This window comes from Telopea speciosissima, chromosome 2 (assembly GCF_018873765.1).
Source record: "Telopea speciosissima isolate NSW1024214 ecotype Mountain lineage chromosome 2, Tspe_v1, whole genome shotgun sequence".
NCBI lineage: Eukaryota > Viridiplantae > Streptophyta > Magnoliopsida > Proteales > Proteaceae > Telopea > Telopea speciosissima.
Window position 1 is genome coordinate 11,262,928 of NC_057917.1, and position 22,222 is coordinate 11,285,149.

The 22,222-nt window shown below is 39.7% G+C and overlaps 1 protein-coding gene across 1 annotated transcript; it reads left to right on the plus strand.

The window, feature by feature from the left end:
• The first annotated feature begins 8,925 nt into the window (after positions 1-8,925).
• Positions 8,926-21,567, plus strand: LOC122652838 (dnaJ homolog subfamily C member 28-like). The gene is made up of 3 exons (XM_043846714.1): positions 8,926-9,283; positions 19,481-19,811; positions 21,319-21,567. Exons 1-3 carry the CDS (start codon positions 9,000-9,002, stop codon positions 21,403-21,405), a joined length of 702 nt encoding a protein of 233 aa, XP_043702649.1. The 5' UTR covers positions 8,926-8,999; the 3' UTR covers positions 21,406-21,567.
• Positions 21,568-22,222: the final 655 nt, after the last annotated feature.

The window sequence follows — 22,222 nt, forward strand, 5'->3', positions numbered from 1 at the left end:
GCTAGCGTATGCCATGCAGCCTATAGAAAACTCGATCCCAAATAATTATTAACTTATGCGTTGCTTTTTTATAGGGAGGATTCCCTTCAATGCTCGTGTGTAATTCTGGGCGAAGGAGGGGGTATTACAAGAAAACTCATCATAAAGGAGGGGTAGGTTGGGGATTCCATGGGGAGGGGAACAGTAATATGGGTGGAGCGTTCAGTTTCAAATTAATGATGGCATCGTAGGCATCTTTTCCCCTTTTTATACTTCTATGTTTTTCTTTTCTTGCCTTCCAAACATAGCTCTAAGGTCATCATGACTCTCCCCTAGATGTTGGAGCTCCGACACCCCTTTCACATATCCATTCAAATATAATGATTGTAGTTCAAGGAAAACTAGATCCTTAAAATTCCATAAATTTATAAGAAGATATGGAGCTACACACACTACTAATATGGGGTAACCTCTCTCACCACGCTATTGGTAGCATGAGAAATGATATGATCTACATGGGGACCTCATAATTAGGGGAGGAGGTAGAAAATAATAAATTAGGTAAGAGATCATTGCATGGTTGTGTCGCCCCAGCATGAGCATGGGGGCCAATGAGAGCACACACAGGGGCATCAACATGGATTGGATTTTTTTTTCATAGGGGTGGGGCGCTAGTTTTACGTGCTCCTGTATCGGGGTGCAAGAGCCACTCAACTAGGCAGCATTCTTTTTTCCACTAAATTAAACTCATGTGAAAGGGCATATGGTATATTGGTTGCCTAGGAAACTTTTTTTCTTGCGTCCAAAAGCCATGTAGTCAAAGGGCCATGCACCAGAGGCCATGCAGCTAGGGGCCAGGGACCATGAGAGCAGGTCACCTGCTAGCTACGGCTTACGCACGTCGATAATGCTTAACTCAAGCCAACCCCTACAACACCCTTCCTTTTTTTTATTATTACGATAACAATTATAGAAAATTTTGATCCCAAATAAAAATTATTCATCCATCAACCATTGATGAAAAAATCATGGGGAACCCTATGCACATCATATCATATTCAAATATGAACGAAAAAGCATCGCTCTGATACCAATTGTTGGTTTCAAATCTATGGCGTAGCGAAACGGGTTGAAGAACATTATTTTGCATTCAAATTTGGATAATAAAAATAATACGAGAAATGTTTGGTTATCTTAGAGCCGCAAGTGAAGCTCCTCCTCCAAGTAATAGCTCTTCCACACCGAAGTAAGAGATGAATTGACTTGATCAACACCTTGTCATTGTCAATCGTCTGCAAAATAATATGAAGCACTGCTCACAAAAAATTTGGGTTTCACAAAACCCTTGGACACACTCATAATCACAAGAGGAGAGAAGGGGAGAAGAGAAGGCGTGAGGGGGAGAGAGCGAGAGGGAACAGCTCCAAAAAATTCAAAGAGCTCTCCTTCTCCTCCTTTTTTTATAATTTGGATCCCTAATGGGATCCCACCTTGGCCAAGTCCACTTTCTAAAATTGTAACTTGCCAACTTGCCTTTCTCAAGCATGATTTCTAAAACCAAAATTTTCTAATTTGGAGAGAACCTTATATGCGTTATCTGCTCCACTTCATTTCGCTACTGCCCTCCAAGGTCAAGCTCTTGCCATTAGAACAGTCATTTCTAAAGCAGTGATCTTGGGAATCTCTCATCTTATTGTGGAGTCTGATTGCAAAGAGGCAGTTCAATAATTCCAAGGAACTCTCATGCACCCTCCTTTAAAAGTAGTTGTTGACTTAGATGATGTTAAACGCATTTGTAATTCCTTTATTATTATTTTGTTTTCTTTTATTCCACGGGATCTGAATATTATTGCAGATACCCTGGCCAAGAAAACCCTGTCTATCGTGTGTATGACTGATTGGCCCATTTCCTCTCCTTGGCTCCAAGTTTTGTTTAGAGCCCAAGGCCCCTCATATGATTATCAGTAAAACTTCTTGTTACCAAAAAAAAATAATAATAATTTGGTGAGATTCTCTAATTTATAATTTGTGCAATATTTTTGCTTTTATAGTGGGGAGGTAGAATCTTAAAGGGAGTGCTATCTTTATGAATATGCCAACAATATGAAAATCAAGTATGTGAATCCCACTTGCTATATTAAAAAAAGATAATTAATCAATTAATATTCCCAATACTAGTCTTGCACAATTAAACTCTTTAATTCACAAATAAGACCTTCCACTAATCCAATATCCCGTAATGAGTTATAGGATATGTAATTAAATACTGTCAACCTCCAACTCATTGTACAAATCCATTTCAGAAATTGTGTGACCATGATCGGATGCTTGAAAATATTTAAATAAATTTAAATACATAAATAATTATTATTCATATTACAAAACAGTTTGTTAAACAATTTAAAAATGATAATAGTAGCAGATTTCCATCCTATCCATCACAGATTTTCTCTCTGTTGATACTCTCAAGGTAGATTCCATGTTGAGCATCTCTTTTGTTAACAGAGCGGGACCACGTGTCTAGTGTACCAGTATATAGTTCGTAGGACCTCAACCATTAGTTTACCAAAACAAGTGACACAGCGCTACAACGAATAGGATCTCTCAGGTCAAAGGTCAACTGACGGGTATGAATCTTGTTTTCATACAATTGGCAGTGGCACATGTGAGATTCCTACCATATTCTTTTCTATTCACACACAATATGTGTACCCACATTTATGCACCGAAAACTCATTTCCAGTAACATACAATGTGACAACCATATGAACGGGGATGTCCAATCCTGACCTTAGTCAAGAATCGTTTTGGGTGAAAACCCATGGATCAACTTACAAGCCTACTAAAAATGTCATGCATAAAATAAATATTAACTAGTTTATTAAATCAATTGGGTTTTATGGACTCATATCCAACAATTCAGTACAACACCCCACCCATACACGATTCTTCAAATAGGAGGGGAAGGGAGGGTTTTGGGTCATTTTGACCCAACTTGGTCTCCATCGCACGGTTATGTGTTCGATCGTGCACATAACCTTTGGCTGCATTTTATTATAATTATGTAATGTAATTTCTATAGTAGGGGTTAATTAATGGGAAAATCTTCTAATAAGTTAGGTTGATGAAAAAGAAGGTTTCAAATTTTCATTTTACCAACAAATGAAAACAACGGTAAATTTTATAATTTTATATAAATATTAGAATAAATAATGAGGCAAAAACAAATTTTTTTTTTTGTTTTTTGGTTTTTGGAGTAATTCTGTACCAACTAATGTTGTATGGTAAATCTAAAAAAAAAAACTTTGTTTCTATTGTTACAGAAAAATGAAAACATGTACAGAATGCATCTTCACAGAAGTATATCTTCTAGTGGCAGTGGTGGTTGTTTCATGCCTGCTTTTATTCAAGCCTTCCATTTTTTTTTGGTCTCTCAATTCTATACCAAAGCTGTATTTTTTACCAGTCCAATAAAAAAAAAAAGCAAAAATGAACCGGGCAACACATACATTTTTGTTATAAAAAAAATCAAAACAGCTTTTGTGAATGATACTGAACAGAGCTGAACCTGGATCCTCTGTGGCGCGACAGGGCATCCTGCGCACATCCGATGGATGGGAGCTCTCGAAAATGCATCCCAACACACCAGCATACAACCAAGGTGTTCCAAGCCGTCGAATGTGCAGCCTTGCCGCACCACATCAATTTGGATCCTCTGCTGCCGGGTAGCCATGCGGCCTCATAGAGTAGGGCGTGGACCCCATGCAGGCAGGGTGCTCGGGCAGTGGATGGGACACCCCTGCCTGTGTGAGGCCACACGGCTGATTGACAGCAGAGGATCACGATATGCGCCACAGAGGAGCCCCATCTAGGGGTGTCAATCGGTTGGTTCGGTACTGGTTCAGGCCGGTTTTTTTGATTTCGGTGTGGCTTTTAGGGAAACTGAAACCGAACCAATAAGGAATTTTTTGATTTCGGTGTGGTTTGGTTTCGTGTCAATTTCGGTTTATGATAACGGATTGATAGCGGTTTGGATTTGGTTCGGTACTATACCGGGTTTTATTAAACGGGTTGGGTTCGGTTTGTGCCTATTTTCTTCTCTTTCTCTTTTCAACTACATAAAATATTTCATTAGCCCCACACTTAAAAAGAAGATCGATGGAAGAAGCATTGTTACAAATCAAATTTCCTATTTTCATAACCTCATACTCGTTGATTTGTAACAATTCCCCTTACAACCATAAATTTGCTCACTAATATTGAAATCAATTCAATTATTCATAACTTTATACTCATTGATTTTTTTTTATCGGTTTCATTCCATTCGGTTTGTTATTGGTTGGTCCGGTGTAGTCCAATTTTCAGTTGGTCCCGTCATGCCCCAGTCCAAAACCAATCCAATAAGGACCGGTTCGGTTCGGTTCGATCCAAGTTTTTATTCGATCGATTTTAACGGTTCGTGCTAGGTTTTGACACCCTTAGCACCATCCAACAGAGCCTACTCATGGCAGTTGTATCTTGTATAACTTGGATTTTAATCCTCTCCATTTCCAGATCCATTATTTCTTGTTATTTCCACCCTTCGAGTGTGACACGTGGCGGCCTTCAATCTAACGGCTATAAATCACTCTCTCTATTTTAGCTAACACTTAACCACAAGCCTAACCCGGGTCAGTGTAACCCAACCAACCCTAAACCCATGGTTAAGTCAAAATTCAAAATTGAAAACCCTATTACTCTTGTTTTACCACGCTCTTTCTCTCTCCTACCTCATTCACACGAACAAACAACCTCACCATTGAAGCTCGCCCCCAACCTCGCCGGAGACGACAACGAGGACCAAAGAAGTTGCTTGACTTGAGAAGGAGAACCTGAGATCTCTCATAGGAAGCAACCTCCGGCGCAAGAGGATCTCTGTGCCGCTACCTCTCTTCCCTGTCTCAGATGCGAAGGCCGTTAGATCGAGTGCAGGAGAAGGCCGTTAGATCCGAACAAAACGTTGTCTGTTCATGTCAAGCTTTGGTCTGCATCCTCCGACAAAAACGTTTCACCTCCTTGTGCAACTTCAGGCAAAGGCGGACCACGTCTTTCGTTTATCTAGTATGCAACCTCAGGCAAAGGTGAACCAGGGTGTTTCGTTACTCTCATCTGCAACCACAACCACGGTCTGCAACCTCCTTCGCCTCTCAAGTTTGAACTTCTTTATACTCTTGCTTCATGGGTTCATTTGTTTGAGGAGTCGAAAGGGGTCTTAAGCTTCCAAATGGGAAAAAAAATGTGCTAATGTTCTGACACCCTAGATTTAAAAAATCTCACAAAATCGGACTAGAACCCATTTTCCCCTTGGTTTTCTGAATTGATGTTGTGTATATTTATGATTTTACTGATTCTCTCTCTCTCTCTCTCTCTTTGTGAATCTTGAACCTTTGAAGCAGCATTTGAATTGAAAAAGTCGAAAGATACTCTGCTCTAACAGGTATACACCCTATTTACTTACCACTTTCCATGAATTTTCCATTTTCAACTGCGATTTTTGATTTTGTGGTGGTTCTCTATTCTTCTGGTGAAGGCTGTTTGGTTAAAAAACTTGTGTGTTCATAAAAAAAATCCAACTATGAAGCAATTATCTTTTATTAATGTGCTAGGTGAATTATCTTTTATTAATGTCGCACTCTGAAGCAAGATCATGGATCTAGTCTATGATAATGTTCTAGGTGAATTATCTTTTATTAATGAATATCCTATCCTTTTTACTCTCCTTAATGATCCGTAATTCAACTATCCATGTCGATATGAGCTCACCTCTTCTTCCATTAAAATCAAAATTTCCAACATCTCATCTGTTGATGCTGTCTTTAAGGGAAACCAAAGCAAACGAAAGAGCCTCAAAATAGCTCAACATTTCCATTACATTTGCAATTTGGGAATGGAAGATGTGGCTGATCAATTCTCCACTAGTAGAGCACATTTCTGGGGACCCTACATGGCATATCGTAGGTTTTTAAATTGTTACTAGCAGTCACAGGGCTCTTCAAATCCCTCCTTCCCATTGAGAGGAACTCCATGAGAACTAATGGAAATGATCCCATTGAGGAACAGGCTGAAAGGTGACCCCCCTTCCCCTTAATGGAAAAGATCTTAGTGGAAGAGAAACCAAGAGTAAGAAGTGGAACACTAATCAGTGATTAGAAAAGAGAGAAATAGAGCAGCAACTATAGCTATAATGGCTGAGGAAGTAAAGGTGATGGGCATGTGGATAAGCCCTTTCAGTCGCAGAGTAGAGTTAGCTCTAAAACTGAAGGGTATCTCTTATGAATACACTGAAGAAGATCTAGCTAATAAGAGTCATTTGCTTCTGAAATATATGAGTCTTTAGCTCAAAAGGAAGAGCACCTGGGCTTGTTCCCAGGAGATGATGGTCCGAGTCCATCAAGACTCTCATGTATGATTCAGTAGGTTCTTTATTTACTGCTATTGGATTTCTCTTTAAGTCTGAGTTCTTGATGATGGTGGTGAGACTATTTACATGTACTCCTAGTTTAGTCTCTTTTACTGTGTTACTCAAGAATTCACTCAGTTTTGGGGCCGGTGATCCTATAAATCATCTATTCACTGTTTCAGGTATTATGAGTGCACTAGGTTTTGGGTTTCTTTTATAGATTTTTCTTTGTACTATTGGAATAAGTTTCTGTCATTCCTTTTGATTTTCTTGGTGAATAAGATCTCTCAAAATGAAACTAGCTTGATAAGGTGTCTCAAGCTAATGCGAACCATTTTCGGGTCTTTGATGGCACTTGTAGGAGCATTAATGAGCTCAAGGGGAAGAAGATGGGCAGCCTTGTGCTGGTCAATAGTTTCAGTCTTTGAAAGTAATCAACACCAACAACAAAAAGAATTTAAAAAATAATAATAATAAGGACAAGGACATTTCAACATTGCATGCTAAATAGCCATAGCTGGTAATATCATATCTGTTTAGCAGTATGAGTCCTGATGGATTTGAACCATCATACCCTGAAATTCCCAGGTGCTCTACCATTTTGAGCTAAGGACTCACCATCCAATCATTAATTGATTGTGATAAAATGTGAGGGAAACTAAGTATCAACAAAATGATAATGAAATGCATGATGAATTTTTAGAAACAAAATGAACTAAACTGGTTCAGTTATCCATTGAAGATTACAAATTCTGAGATCAGATGGGCATATTTTAATTCAGTTATCCATTACATTCTTCAATTCCACTGTTGCTTATAACTCTTGATAAAACGAAGCAGTCCATGAGAGAGTTGTAATGGATTTAGTGAGTGCCTCCTTGTAGTTGAAATCACCATTGACAACACTACAAACAATAACCCATTGAACAGAGCCAACCAGGTCACAATAATGGTAGTTGATGCTCTTAGAATAAGCATTCTCCCACTAATTATGTTGTGTTCTGCTTCAATCATTCTTTCTGCTGTACTAATATAGCAGACATTACAAGGTCATATAGACCTCACATTCCCAATGATGTGGCTGAATTGCTCTGGTTTTGGTAGGTTGGGAAATTTGGAGACTCATAATTTCTTCTCTAATTTCTAACGTGCTACTGCTGTGTCATGGATATAATAGGATGCATCATTTGTGTAGGTTTGAATCAGTATGCATGAAACAACTATAATAACCCATTTTTGGTGAGCTTTAACTTGGCGACAACTTGGATACTTTCATTTCAAAAATTGACAAGAGACGAATCAACCGGCTGACTTCATAGCTTCTATGGATTTGAGAATGAATGAAACTGTTTTTAATTCTTCAGAGTCCCCTGAGGAACTGTGTGCTATTGTAAAAAAGGATGTTGATCAGTGTATTTTCTACAGATTGTAATTTACCTTTTTCTTTAATAATTTTTTTTAACTATAAAAAAATAATAATTATCAATACAGGGACTAATTAGTGGCCCATGAATCAATGAACAAGAAATATAATCCTTTATTATGAAACATTCCAAACCATATATTTAAATAGTTATCATGCTCTAACCATGACTGAACGGTTCTAACATTTGATTTGATTGGTCCAACCAAAAAACTGTATTGTTTGGATGGTTCTGACCAGTTCTTCATACACATCGGGTTTCAACTGTAGCACAGAGAAAGGGAGCAGTAGGAGCAGTACCTGTTATGGCGAGATGCCCACGACTGCAACTCCAGTTCTCCTCGACGGATCCGGCGGCTTCACACGGCGGATGGGGGCGACAATGAGATCTCCTTCGTGGCCTGAAGTTGCAGAGGGGTGGAGCTTCGCAGGGGGTGAGAGGTTGGGGAGGAGTGGAGATGTAGGAGAGTGGATCTTGAAAACCCTTCTACACCTGCTTTGATTGCTCCGACACCGTAGGTTGCAGAGGTGTTCGGATCTAACGGCCTTCTCCTGCACTCGATCTAACAGCCTTCGCGTCTGAGACAGGGAAGAGAGGTAGCGGCACAGATGTCCTCTTGCGCCGGAGGTTGCTTCCTGTGAGAGATCTCAGGTTCTCCTTCTCGAGTCAAGCAACTTCTCTGGTCCTCGTTGTCGTCTTCGGTGAGGTTAGGGGCGAGCTTTAATGGTGAGGTTGTCTGTTCGTGTGAATGAGGCAGGAGAGAGAAAGAGCGTGGTAAAAAGAAGAATAATAGGGTTTTCAATTTTGAATTTTGACTTAACCATGGGTTTAGGGTTGGTTGGGTTACACTGACCCGGGTTAGGCTTGTGGTTGGTGTAACCAGGGTTAAGTGTCAACTAAAATAAAAAAAGTGATTTATAGCCGTTAGATGGAATGTTGCCACATGTCACACTCTAAGGGTGGAAATAACAAGAAATAATAGATCTGAAAATGGGGAGAAGATTAAAATCCGTATAATTTATACTGTGACGTCGACACGGCAAAGCCGCAGAACGCTACGTTGAATGCCTTTTAAGTCGGCGAGATGATTACCAGTTTACCACCAATTCCATGCCCAAGGGTCCAGGCCGAGCGCGGTTGGTTCCGGCCAAGCAGCCATGGCTCTGCGGGTTGCGACCTCGATCGCAGAAGCAGGAGCGCTGCCATCGCCATTTCCTTTTTCGTCGCACGTCGCTGCTCTATTTCACCTCGTCGATCTGGTTGGGCCCAGACCAAATAGACCCAGATTGGCTTCTTCGCGCGCCGACCCGGACGACCCCCAATCCTCCTCGTCCAAGCCTGAGAAGAAGCTCAAGCTCGCCGACCGTCTATCCGCCGTTATAGACGTCGTCAACGATCGTAAACTCCCTCCTGAACTCCGTGGCCAACGAAACAACGTCAGGTTTGTCTTTTCTATTTCTTCATCTGCTCTATCGCCGTTTTCGATTGGGGTTTTCATCGTAATTTAAGACTGAAATCATTGTTTTCTCACGGAAGGATTTCTTTGGGGGATAGACTTGATCTTGCTACCTCTAGTGGCCAACTTCACATGGTATTGGATTGCTTGTATCTACCTATTCAAGTAGAACTCGAGGGTTTCTGTTTTTTTTTGTAAAAGTTTTGGAGGGGGTACTGTCCTGCTTTCTTTGAGGTTCTGCAGAATTTTGAACACTTATCTCTGCGAATAGAAGCAACTGGGAGTCTGGGACGTGCATACGTTTCCAGAATTCCAGGTACGGCAGTTGCCCGAGTTGCTGAACTCGGAATTAATTTCTAGGTAATTGGTGATTAATTTATTGATGAGTTTATAGAATTATCCATGAGGACAATTGTCGGCAACTTGTTTACAAGTTATAAAGATTGAAATTGAGAAAATTCTATGGTGCTGCTCAAATTTTGATGGGTACCGTCCTCCTTACTGTAAATTTTGATTTTTATGTAACTCTATCTTTGTCTGGTTATAAATTTTGACTACATTATTTAAAAAAAAAAATGAAATTAATAGGCTTTTAGTTCGATGGGAACGTATTGATCTAATTAAGTTTGAATATATGTGACGGATTTCGTTTCCCCTTTTGTAACAATACTAAAACAAATTTATGAATGTCATTATTAGTAATTTGTTACCAGTCGGCAGTAGAGAATCTAAAAGTTAGTTGTAGGTTTTTAATTGAAGCATGTAACATGTTCTTTGCACTCTTTAGATAGACTGGATATGTATTTTTGTGAGTATATGGATCCAATATCAATCAACCACCAGATCATGTAAGCCCTTCTTTAAATTGTGTGCTTCCAGTTCGATTTATGTGATTCTACTTCAGAAGTTAATTGATACTTGCATATCACGTGATTGCTAAACACGATGATGCACCAATGGCTCTTTTAAGGGTGTCATTTTGGAACCGAAACTGACTGTTTAAAACCGTACCGAATCGAACCAAAGAAGGATCGGTACGTTTTAGGTATATAGAAAAGGAATCTTCCTTGGTACGTTACGGTCTCGGTATCAAAAGTAAAACCGTTCTGTACAAACCAAACCGTACTGCATTACCTCTTCCCGAACTGAACCAAGAATACAAAATGTATAATAATTATATATTATTTATCTCAGTATATATTATATATGTATCTCATATATTATATATATATATTTTAGTATCTGGATTCGGATGGTTAATTTAATAATAATACACATGTATATATGATGCATCTCAATATCCGGATTTTCAAAGCGAATAAAAACCGTATCGACCATTGCTTATTAAAACCGAATAAGGAACCGTTTATGAAACCAAATAAAAACCGTACCGAACCCGAACCAGTTTAGTATGGTTTTGGTGTTAGAAATGCATTCATGTTCTCATTACTGTGCGATTTTGGTTTCTCCTTTCTGTCTTCTACACCGAACCAAAACCATACCGATTGACACCCTTAGGCTTTTTGCATATCTATTTATATTTTCTTGTAATAGTAATTGTGATTTCTACTTGGTTTTTGTTGTAGTTTGTTAAAAACAATTTTTGGTTACTAATACTAAATATGATTTGTAACTTCTTGTAAAATGACTGTAAGATATGACTTTTATTTTTTTCTAGAATTGGCTATAATGTTATGTACCTACCTATGTGTTTCCTTCTACTTATTTTTGTAATATGCCATGTAAAATGGGAGGGATGTTAAAAAAGTGGCTGGACCATAGCAAAGACCCTGAAATTGGCAACAAGGATAAATATCCGACTTCTTGAGGCACTGCACCAGAGAACATGGCTCATGTCAGTTAGTTACAGCATGTCCTCAATACCATTACGTTTATTTATTATTATATTTTGAAAAGAAGACAGAAAAAAAAATTCATGCCTCAAGACCTTCATTTATGGAAGAGTAGTTCACTAAGATTTTATCTATAAGAGCCGAGAGAGAAAAGGACAAATGGGTAGAGACAAAAGATGTTTTAGTTGTATTCCTTTTTCTTCCGTCTTTGGGTGGTTGGCAGTATCTACTGTCTTGTTGATGCCACACTTAACCACTTCCACCCTCAAAAAAAAATTGTTCAAAAATTTGTTTGAGCATTTTTTGGTCATTAATAAGGCCCACTATTGTTGGAAGAGCAGCTTCTCTGAGCTTCTGATTGTGTACTTATGTGAGGTTTGAAGTACTGATATTGCCGTACGTGCCTATTCTACCAAGGGGTGATTCTAACTACCCTTGAATCACGATGAACATGTTCTTATTCACTGGGGTGTTGAGAGGATGTAGGCAGGTGAAAAGATTTCTTTAGTGGACAAGGCATGAAAGATAGGTCTCTTCTCTAAGCAAACAACCGTTAATGATATGCTAAGTTTTTTTTTCTTCTTCATTCTCTAATTGAATTTGGTCCTTGTGGTTTTGGATTCACTTGAACAAGGACAACTGAGTGCTGCTACTAAGTGATATGATGTAAAATTGAGTGTAAGTTAATCGTTGGGGTATGGATGGGGAATTTTGGGTTCTATGATTTAAGGAATCTGATAGGGAAAAGGAAAGAGAAAGAAATGATGCGCTGATAGTGAAAAGGATAGAGAAAGAAATGATGCGTTTCTATGACCCGTTAGTCAGATTTAGAAAGCCAGGCTCACTGAATTGCAGCGAACTAGTAGACCAAAATTAGGATAAATTAAACAAAAGGCAATCAAGGAGTTGGATCAAATCCCAAAGCTGGTCTTAGGTTTCCGATAACCTGCAGAAACTAATTCCCAAATCCCAAGAAGATCCAATGGTTGGATCTGAGATGGCAGAATAAGAGAAAATAGAAACTAGAAGATTCACAAATTTAGAAGATCAGAGAGATTCCTGTAACTTCAGATTAGCAAGGCTGATTGACTTCAACGTCTGGTCAAATAGAGCTTAGAAATTACTCTCAAAGTTTGGACCAGATCAGGTGGTTAGATCTGCTGTTATGGCAGGTCTTTGCACTCTATAAACTAAAGAAACTGGGTATTGCACTTGCAGGCCTTCTTAACAGAAAAAAACAGGGTCTGAATTGAGACTTGAGAGTAATCTTGTAGACATAAAAAATAATATAGTCCAAAATTCTAGATAAGAAACAAACCAATCTCAGAATCAAACTTAGTAGAATACTAACAGGCCACGCAGAGAACTTACTGGTTTGCCGAGAAAACAGAGCTAAAAAACCATAATAGAAGGAAAGGATGGGATGTGACCTGGGCTTCACCACTACTTGCCTGAATTGACTTCACCACCAAGAGAGGCTTCTGCTTCACCACAGGAGCGGTTCAGTTTAACCACTGAAGAGAACACAATTTGTTAAGCTGCCAAAATTGTAGGAGCTGTCTCTCCTCGTCTTGATATATAATAAGTAGTGACTACAATCCAAATAGGAATATTCTGAACCATTCATGAACATCACAGCAAATATGATCAAGACATTTATGGCTCCCACATAAATAAGGAGCTGTGCAGCAGCTATAAAATGGGAGTTCGATGGAAGTAGTTCCTCACCCAGGAGCTACTTTACCATAATCTGAATTCAATGGTTTCAATAACACCCCCAAACCTGTTTGCCAAAAAAGGGGTCAAGGTCGGCCAGTGAGACGATGGGGGATAAGCGCCATCATAGCTAAAAAACCTACTTTCTTACGATTACGAGGTTCATTCGAATATGGAATCCAATCATGGAAAAAGGGCAGGTTCTTACGCGTTAGTCGCCTGCCTGCCACTAAGGATGTGAATTGGTACGGGTTCGGGATACCGGTATGGTTTTGGTATGGTACACCATGTATACCCCCTACCGATACCGTATTGAATCGATTCGGTGTTATTCGGTACAGTCTCTGTTTGGTATGGTGTATTTTCTGTATTATGTCCATATCGATACCGTATTGAATACCGACTCGGTACAGGTTTCTCATACCAATACCATACCGAATTTATTCGGTACGAATCGGTATAGATAATTCAGTACGAAAACGGTTTCGAATTGGTACTCGGTACACATTGACACCCTTGCTTGCCACTGGTAGAAGAAGCACCATAAGGTCAATTGGCGAGGTTTTGGGCTGATACAATAAGAACTGCTTCCTTATGTCATGCTATGAGATAAAAGCTAGGAATCCACCCAAACTGAACAAAAAACGCTTTCTTTTTTTTGGGTGAATAAGAATTTAATTACCAAAAGGGAAAAGGGAAACAGGGGGCCCCGAGGGGAAGAAGGAAAAATAAAAAGCCAGGCCCTAGCTTAGCTAGAGGCTAGCAGAAGCAACAAAAGAAACATTTGATAGGCCCCAGGAATCAACAATGAGCCTGTACCTTGGGGTCTCAGAACAACAAGAAGAAAGAGCTAGCGATAACTTTGCTTTAATTTCAAAGGAAATAGAATCCCAAATCTTCTGATATGAGCGAGAGTTGGAGGTCCATTTCTTGATATTGCGCTCCATCCAAATGTGGTTGAGAGTTGCACAAAAAGCTAATTTGCCTACTGAGTCGCAAATAGAGTGGCTAGCAAAGGTCATGTCAATCCAGATCCATTCCCTTGAGAAAGGGAGGATTCTTCTGCAGGAAGGCCAGCACTTGGATAAGATTCCTTTCCAGATGGCAGCAGCAGTAGGGCATTCAAAGTAAAGATGATCTAAGTCTTCAATATTGTTCCAGCAGAGGCAGCAAGCAGGAGAGACTAAGATCTGTCTAGAGCGAAGGAAAGCCTGAGTTGGGAGGCAATTGTTGAAGATTCTCCAGGCAATGAAGCAGTGATGAGGGATGTGATGCTTGAGCCAGAGAAGCTTGCGCCAAAGGGCCATTCAGCCGGATGAGATTCCAGGCAGCCTTGGATGAGAAGGAGCAAGAATTGTTGGTCTTCCAAGTAACACAGTCACCTCTAGATGCAGGCCTTCTGGTAATGGTATGCAGCTCATTCCAGATGAGACCAAGGGAGGTGGAAGAGGAGGAGGGGGGGGGGAGCCCAGCCAACTTGATCAATGATGTCAGCCACTAAGGAAAGCCTGTTGAGACCCGAAGCATAAATGGTTCTCGGAGTGACCAAGTGGAGAAGAATTCCCATGGGGTGCCAGTGGTCCAACCACAAGTAGGAGGAAAGCCCATCATCAATACTGGAGCGAATGACTTGGAGGACCAGATGACAACTAGCAAGGATCTTACGCTAGACCCAAGAGGCATCGGATAAGGCTGAAGCAGTCCAAATAGAGTCCTGGCGAAGAAGACCTAAATATAACCAGTCAACCCAGATACTTTTCTGCTTTGAGGCTATCTTCCAAATGAGCTTGATGATACCGCAGAATTCACGTCTTTCTTATCAAAATAGATAAGAAGAATTTTTTTTGGATAATTCAAATCGAAGCAATTGGATGTTCGACGGGCCTATATGACATGACTCTTAAGAGTGCTCATTTTTTTTTTTGTTCCTGAAGTAGAAAGCGTTCCATCTGTTCCTAAATACCTTCCAATAAATTAAAAAGAAAAAAGAAAAAAGAAAGAACGAATTCAAACTCGCAAAGGATCTTTTTGAATTTTGAAGATGAATAAGACCATTTACCCTTACTTGAACAAAGGAAGCACAAACCTCCTCCTCTTCTTTTATAAAAGAGGAGAAAATTTTGCTTTGGTCCCAATTCACTACTAAACAAGTCTGAACCAATTGAATACTTGTGTGAGAAATTCCTCACGAAGAGCCGACATCGAGGTGCCAAACCTTCCTGTTGATGTGAACTCTTGAAGAAGATCAGCCTGTTATCCCTAGAGTAACTTTTATCCATTGAGCAACGGCCCTTCCACTCAGTATCACAGGAGAGACTATAACAAACCCTGATATTTAGACTTATGAAAGCATGGCCAGGCTCACATATTATGTCTTCTTGCTTGTGCTTCTTGGCAGTGCAAAGTCCGTTTTGTGCTTCGCTTCAAGGGAGTGCATTCAAGTCCGTGCACGAGTAGTTGTAGAAGCAGGCTTTTTGTATTTCCAAGATTGGATCTCACATTCGAATGAACCTCGTAATCGTAAGAAAGTAGGCTTTTTAGCCATGGTCCTAGCAAAAGAAAAATAGGATAGGGCAATGTTTTAAGCATTCCCATCCATCCAGCCGGGAGAGAGAGGTTTCTCCTATTTTCTGCATGCATTGGCCAGTCAGTTACTTCGTACCTTGCTTCTCTCCTTTTCGAAGTTTAGGAGAAAAACTGGGTAAACCAATGGCTAAAGCCACGAACTACCAGAATGGCCTATAAATCCGAGTCCTAAGTAATTCTTTTTGGATTGAAAGGCTAAGACTTCATGGTTCTTATGGAGCTAACTCATTGGAATTCTACCCGGTAAAAACTGAAGAATTATAAATCTCCAAAATAATACATAGGAATATTACACATAGAGCCATTGCGAGACCCAAAGAATGAAAATATTAACTCATGAACTAGTAACTCTGTTGAAACTCTTAGTAGAGAGAGATTCTAGAAGTCTAACTAAATTGGAAGTCCCAAAAGTAGAAACTACTAACTAATACAATGCTTCTTAACTAAGGAACTAATAGAACAAAATAGAAACACTTCTAGAAACAACCTCCATCAAATCTTCTCAGCAGAATCTTTAGTTGCTAGTGAACTAAGGGTCCTACGTTGTAGTTGATCAAAAGAACCCAGTTCTGATCTGACCCAGGGACTGGTTAGAGTTCAGAACCAGAACTGTAGGACAGCACTAAGCCTGGTTCAGTTGTTCTAAGTCTGTCCTCTCTTCTTCCTATGCATACATTGCTTGAGCTTTGCATCAACTCTCCAAGGATTGAAAAAAATCGCCTCGAGTTTTGATAAGTCTAGGGATTCGCTTGGTATGGTGCATCCATGCATGTCCAGTTTCAGCCCAAAACGGTATTCTGGCCACTCACAGTAGTTAGGAATGAAATCCTCAAGGCATGGCTCTCACTCCTTGAAGAACTTGTATGGAATCACAATTGATATTCTCCACCTCAGGATCAACTAAAGACGTGAAAGTTGCGTTCACAAAGTCCTTCATAACAGTATACTCAAATTCCTCCATATCAACCTCCATGGTAGTGTCATGTTGAGACATATCTCAACAACCTACATAACCATAGTCAGCACCATCATCATCAAGTGGGTATGGCTTGGTCACTTCTGCTGCATCATCTTCCTCAACGGCATTATTAACCACTGCATTTAATTTTTGTCGCACAGGATAGAACTTTACAACATGTCCATACTCCTGACAACTAAAGTGCTTAGTGTTGGGGCTATTGTCCATAGGTGCCTTCCCTTTGTTGTCGGTAGCCGTAGCAGTACCAAATGGTCATCCTGTAGGGGTAGTAGTGGTAGTACTGTGACCTGTGGGCTTATCTGAGACAACACTGACTGTAGACTTTCTTCTGTCCTCTCCTGTTTGAAACCAAATTCTCACAGGAGGGTTTAGTAACTCACTCTGTTCGTAGAGCTTTCTGAAGACAGTCCTGGAGGTCGTAGATATATGTTACCCAATCTCCTTTCAGATTTCCGGCCTCAATCCTAGTTTGAATCAGGATATCAGCTGGACATCCTCTTCTTTTACTCCCATTCATGAAACAAGGGCGTCAAATTGTTGCATATAGTCCTGCCATCGGTAGTGCACCCTTGCCGCGACGTATGAGCTGGACGTGCAGTTGGGTTCTGAAAGTCAAAGGAAGGTAATTGTTCTTAAATACCTCCTCCATCTCACCCCAAGTGGTAGAGGCTGTACCTCTTTGTTGCAACTTCCTTTCATGATTCAATTTTCCTAGTCTGGTCCTAGCTTGGCTTGTGCTAGTTTTAGTTTCCTTGGTTCTGGTGCAATCTGGGTTGGGTTAACCCTTATTAAATCACTTATGGCCCATCCAAAAAACCCACGGTGCCACAACTAAAGAAATGGCAATATTGTAAATATTCTATAGTTGCAAGGGGAAGTGGCAGCATTGTAAATAATCAGAATTTGAGGTGGTATTGATAGCTCAATAGGATAGGACGCTAACTCGCTAAGTAGGAATTGCATTTATTAATGAGGGTTAGACTTGGAACAAAATTAAAAGAAAGGATATGAAAAGATAAAGGGAAAGAGGGTGAGAGGTCGTCTCCTACCTCTGGAAACAGAACAGTGGAAAGGGAAAGAGGAATGATGGCGGGAGAGCTCTCTCAGGAAGGCTTTGATGGACCAGAAACTGAAAGAAAATGTCGGTAATGAGGACTCCTACTGAATGCTAACCTTCAATGGTTCAATCGGAGAGGAAAGAAGACAACCCAAGCTCGATAAGTATTCCCAGGTGGTAGTTGCAGTCTTGGGTTTGGTTTCTGGTATGAAACTCTCCACAGAGAAGCCTTTTGGGACTGAGGCAGCAGGGTTATGATCTTCTAAGGGTAGGAATGTAACTCTTAAATTCTGAAATTGAAAGAGTGAAGCTCCAAAGATCGAACCAGCTAAATAGGGCTGATAGTGTTGCCCAGAAAACAGAACAGCAGGGGAAACTGTATCTGGAATGAGAAGATGACTGATATGTATGAAGATGATGGAAGAAAGGAAGAAGAAGAAGAGGGAGGGAGAGAGGGTCTGCTGTTACCGCCTGAAAGAGAGAAAGAACATTAAAAGAAATTGCAGATAGGAAGAAGGGATATGAGAGAGGGAGATCGCAGAAGAAGGGGGGGGGAGGAAGCTCACACAAACACCACACGCCACGTAGGCATATCTGTTATCAATTCATCTTTTCAGTCTGCTTCAATCATTGGTTACACATGTATTTATAATACTTAAAAAAATAAAAATAAAAATAAATAAAGACTCCTAATTTCTTCTTAAAACTTAGACTAACTAAAATAGAAACTCAATAAAACTCAACTTGGAAATTTCCTTACATGTCTAATAGCTACTCAAAATAAAAGATTACATATCTTTCCCAAATAAAATAAATCCTAAATATCCTACTGAACCAGAACAGGGTTGGGACCCGGTTCATCTTGGTTTGGGTTGTCAAATGGGTACGGGTCGATCCATGAGAGTGAACCTGCATCAGGTTCTGTCAGGTCATACCAATCAAAGTAGTCATCTAAACAAGAAAGCCAATCATAAAATACCTGAGGGTCGTGCTTACCACTGTACTCTTTCAACTCCTACTTCACTTTATGAGAGTCCATCAATTCGTTGGTTAGGTGTACCAGTTCCAAAGTATGCACGGATATGGTCCTCAAAGGATGGTTGCAGTGTGGGGATCCTCTGTGCTCCTCTCCAAAAAAATCTGATTATTGTTGGCGGTGGACTGTACTTATGCCTCTTCATCAGCCCTATATGGTGCAGAATTTCCACGCATAAGATCAATAATTCAATATGCTGCTGTTCTATAGCAGCCATGTGGTGGGTTAGCTTTCTGATCACATCAATGAGCTGGTTTAAGGATTCTTGAAGGCTAGCCGGATTAAAAGACTATGGTTCACTGCTAGCCATGAGCTCTGATACCAACTGATGTGTTTCTATAGCCTGTTAGTCAGATTTAGAAAGCCAAACTCACAGGACAGAATCACAGTAAACTAGAGTAAACCAGAATAGGAGAAATTAAATAAAAGGCAATCAAGGAGTCGGATCAAATCCCAAAGCTGGTTGTAGGTTACCGATAACCTGCAAAAACTAATCCCCAAATTCCAAGAAGATCCAACGGTTGGATCTGAGATGGCAGAATAGGACAAAAAATAGAAACTATAAGAATCACAATTTAGGTGGTCAGAGAGATTCCTGTAACTTCAGATCAGCAAGGCTGATTGGCTTCAACAGTTCAACTTCTGGTCAAATGGCTTCTGTAGAGAAGAAATTACTCTCAAAGTTAGAACAAGATCAGGTGGTTAGATGAACCCGGGATTCTATCGATGGGTCGTTTACGGGCTGTAATAACCTCAAGGTTATTGAGCACTTACATTGGTCAATAGTTGCATACTTTGTTCTTTACCCACACAACTAAGTATGAACTGAAAAATGGTGTTTGGGATTGACTCATTTAATCTGTTGCTTTTTGTGATTCACTTCAATGAAACCTGTTAGGAGGTGTTTAAAAAATTTCTGCTTTCTGTCCATGATGATTTGTCTTCTTTATGACAGGTCAGAAACCGATATCATTAATGTTGTTGAGCAGAGAATATGGCATTCCATGGAAGAAGGTCAGTTTGAGAACTTGCCAGGAAAAGGCAAACCGCTCGATCTTAGTTCTAACCCTCATGCAGACCCGGCGGAAGACACATTGTACAGGATACTCTCAAAAAATGGATGTGCACCTGAGTGGGTTGAACTTAACAAGGAGATACGAGGAAAAATCAATGAATGGCGGTTGGCCCTGAAGAAAGCACAAGCTGACAGATTAAATGGAAATAATGCCAAATGGATTGAAGACTCTGAGGTTCTCAAGGTGCAGTTGCATGAAATCAATGATAAGGTCAGTAATGTAATTAAGTCACTTGAGGCTTATTTTAGTGAAAATAAGCTTTGGGTTGGGTCATATATGTATTGGGACTTTGATCCCATGGGTTTATTTTGTAATTGGCCAATTTAATGAGCCTAAAGTAAGGGTAGAAAGTAGGAAAACGGGATTTGCTTCATTAGTTTAGTTAGAGTCCTAATTTAAGTCTGTTTTCTTTATTATTTCACTTTCTTAGTGAATTTAGGTTACCTTATTAGTTAAGGATAGGGTTAGGCCTTTCCTTTTTAGTGTCTAAGTCTATTTTTGAGTTTTCTATATAAGTTTGTGAGTGAGGCCAGTATTAAACACGAATTTGATTAATGAAATATTGGCTTTAGCCTTTGTGAAAATCCTAAGATAGGTTGGGTGAGATGCCCAGGCTGAGATAGCCATTCCCTTCCCCCAGCCCCTTCCATCGGTTCTTGATTGCAAATCGTAATTGAGTTTAAGAGTGCTACAAGCTGCTGGGATTTCTTTCAACTGATTGTCGCATCGATTTCTTGAAGATTATTACATCAAGATCATTGCTGCTTCAACAGGTTACAAATATGTGGGTTTTTTATATTTGTTACTTCAACTAAGGAAATTGTTCCCTCATTTTTAGTTCCCGTTGTTCTCTTGTTTCCCTTATTTTTAGTTCTCATTGTTCTCTTGTTTCCCTTATTTTTAGTTCTCATTGTTCTCTTGTTTCTCTTATTTTAGTTCTCATTGTTCTCTTGTTTCACTTATTTTTAGTTCCATTGTTCTCTTGGTTCCCTCATATGATTTTAGTTCCCATTGCTCTCTTTCTTGTTCTTTGGAGATTTTTTATTTGATCCTGTCTGGGATTAGACCCATTCAGGTTTTACTCTTACATTAGTCAGTCATTAGGTGTATCATCAAAAACTGTTTCTCAGCATTTGACATAATTATATATATACAAAATATGTAAGGTAACCCAGCTCTAGATCCAACCAGTCGTCCATTCCTGTGTGCCACTTCTTGAAAGGATTATCGTCGGAATTTATTTTCTTTGTAGTATTTTGGTAAACCTGGTCAATCAAATCCAAGAGGGAAAAGGTTTTTGATGGTACAGAAAGGAAAAGGTAGCAGATAATGAGAAAAAACTCCATTAGTTGGTGATTGTCAATCCAAGTTGTGCTGATCTGCCAGTTGTGTTGTCTGGATTGGTGCGCTGGTAGGCTAGTTTTAAGGTAGAGAATTGAAGGTGGCACTACTGTACCATATGTGTGCTCCCTTGTATGTTGCAGTTCATTTTATAGAACGTTTTTAACATAGTTGTCAAGGCGTCGTCTAGGTGACCGCCTTGGCATCCAGGCGCCTTGACAACTAGTGTCACCTTGGTTGCCTTGCGTCCAGGCCCCCTCCAACACCTTGGTTCGCCTAGACGCTGTGACAACTATGGTTTTTAAGCATCTTGATGGATGGAATCAGTAAATAATACCATTAGCTGATAAAAAAAATTTTGGGTGATAAATTGCAGGTCTTCCGTTATAATCTCATTGTTCCTTTTGGACGCCAGATGTTTGGACTCAAGTGGGAGAAAGAATTGGATCGATTAGATGGATGATCCCTCAATTTTTAGGTTTTGTATTTCCCTTGTGTATCTTATTTATATTTATTGTGTGATGGGGATTATTGGTATCTTTAGATGGACTTTTGGTTCCATATTATGTTATGAATGGACGTGATATGGATGACCCATGAATGAGGAATACAGAATTATATCTACTGCATATACTCTTTGAGGTATTCATACTTATACATGCTTAATGAGATTTATAATCACATTCATGAAGTATGTTATTAGATATGAGATAGGATGATTAAACGCTTCTTTTTGGCTGAAGAGTTATTCTGACACAAGGAACATAAGCATGGGAGAATGACGGTTCTTAGTGAAATACCGAAGAATCAATCTCCATGGCATGGATGATCTGTAAACGATGGAGGTGCTTCTGTACACATGGCATTAATTCTTGGAATTGCATACTCTTACATGATCAATCAGGTTGATCATCACATTCTTAAAGTGTTTATTGGAAATGTTTTGGATGATTTGTACTGCATATTGTGGCTGAAGAAGCATGAGCATAGGAAGATGAAAGTTTAAAAGTGAACCACTGAAGAATCATAGCCAAGGCAGTCTTGGCCTCAATCATAGAAAAGTTACTTCTTGACATATATCCTTGGACCCAACCCAAATGGAAAGAATATCAATTTGTGCTTCTGTGCATTTGAAACTCCTGCATCTGGCCTTGAACCTATTGGGCTTGAATTCATCTGCATATTCTCCCCAGTACTTTGTGGTTATGGTGGATTACCCATTGCAGCACAAGTGCTGTACCGGTGGAAAGGGTGAGTTATCTTACATTAGTGCTCTTGGA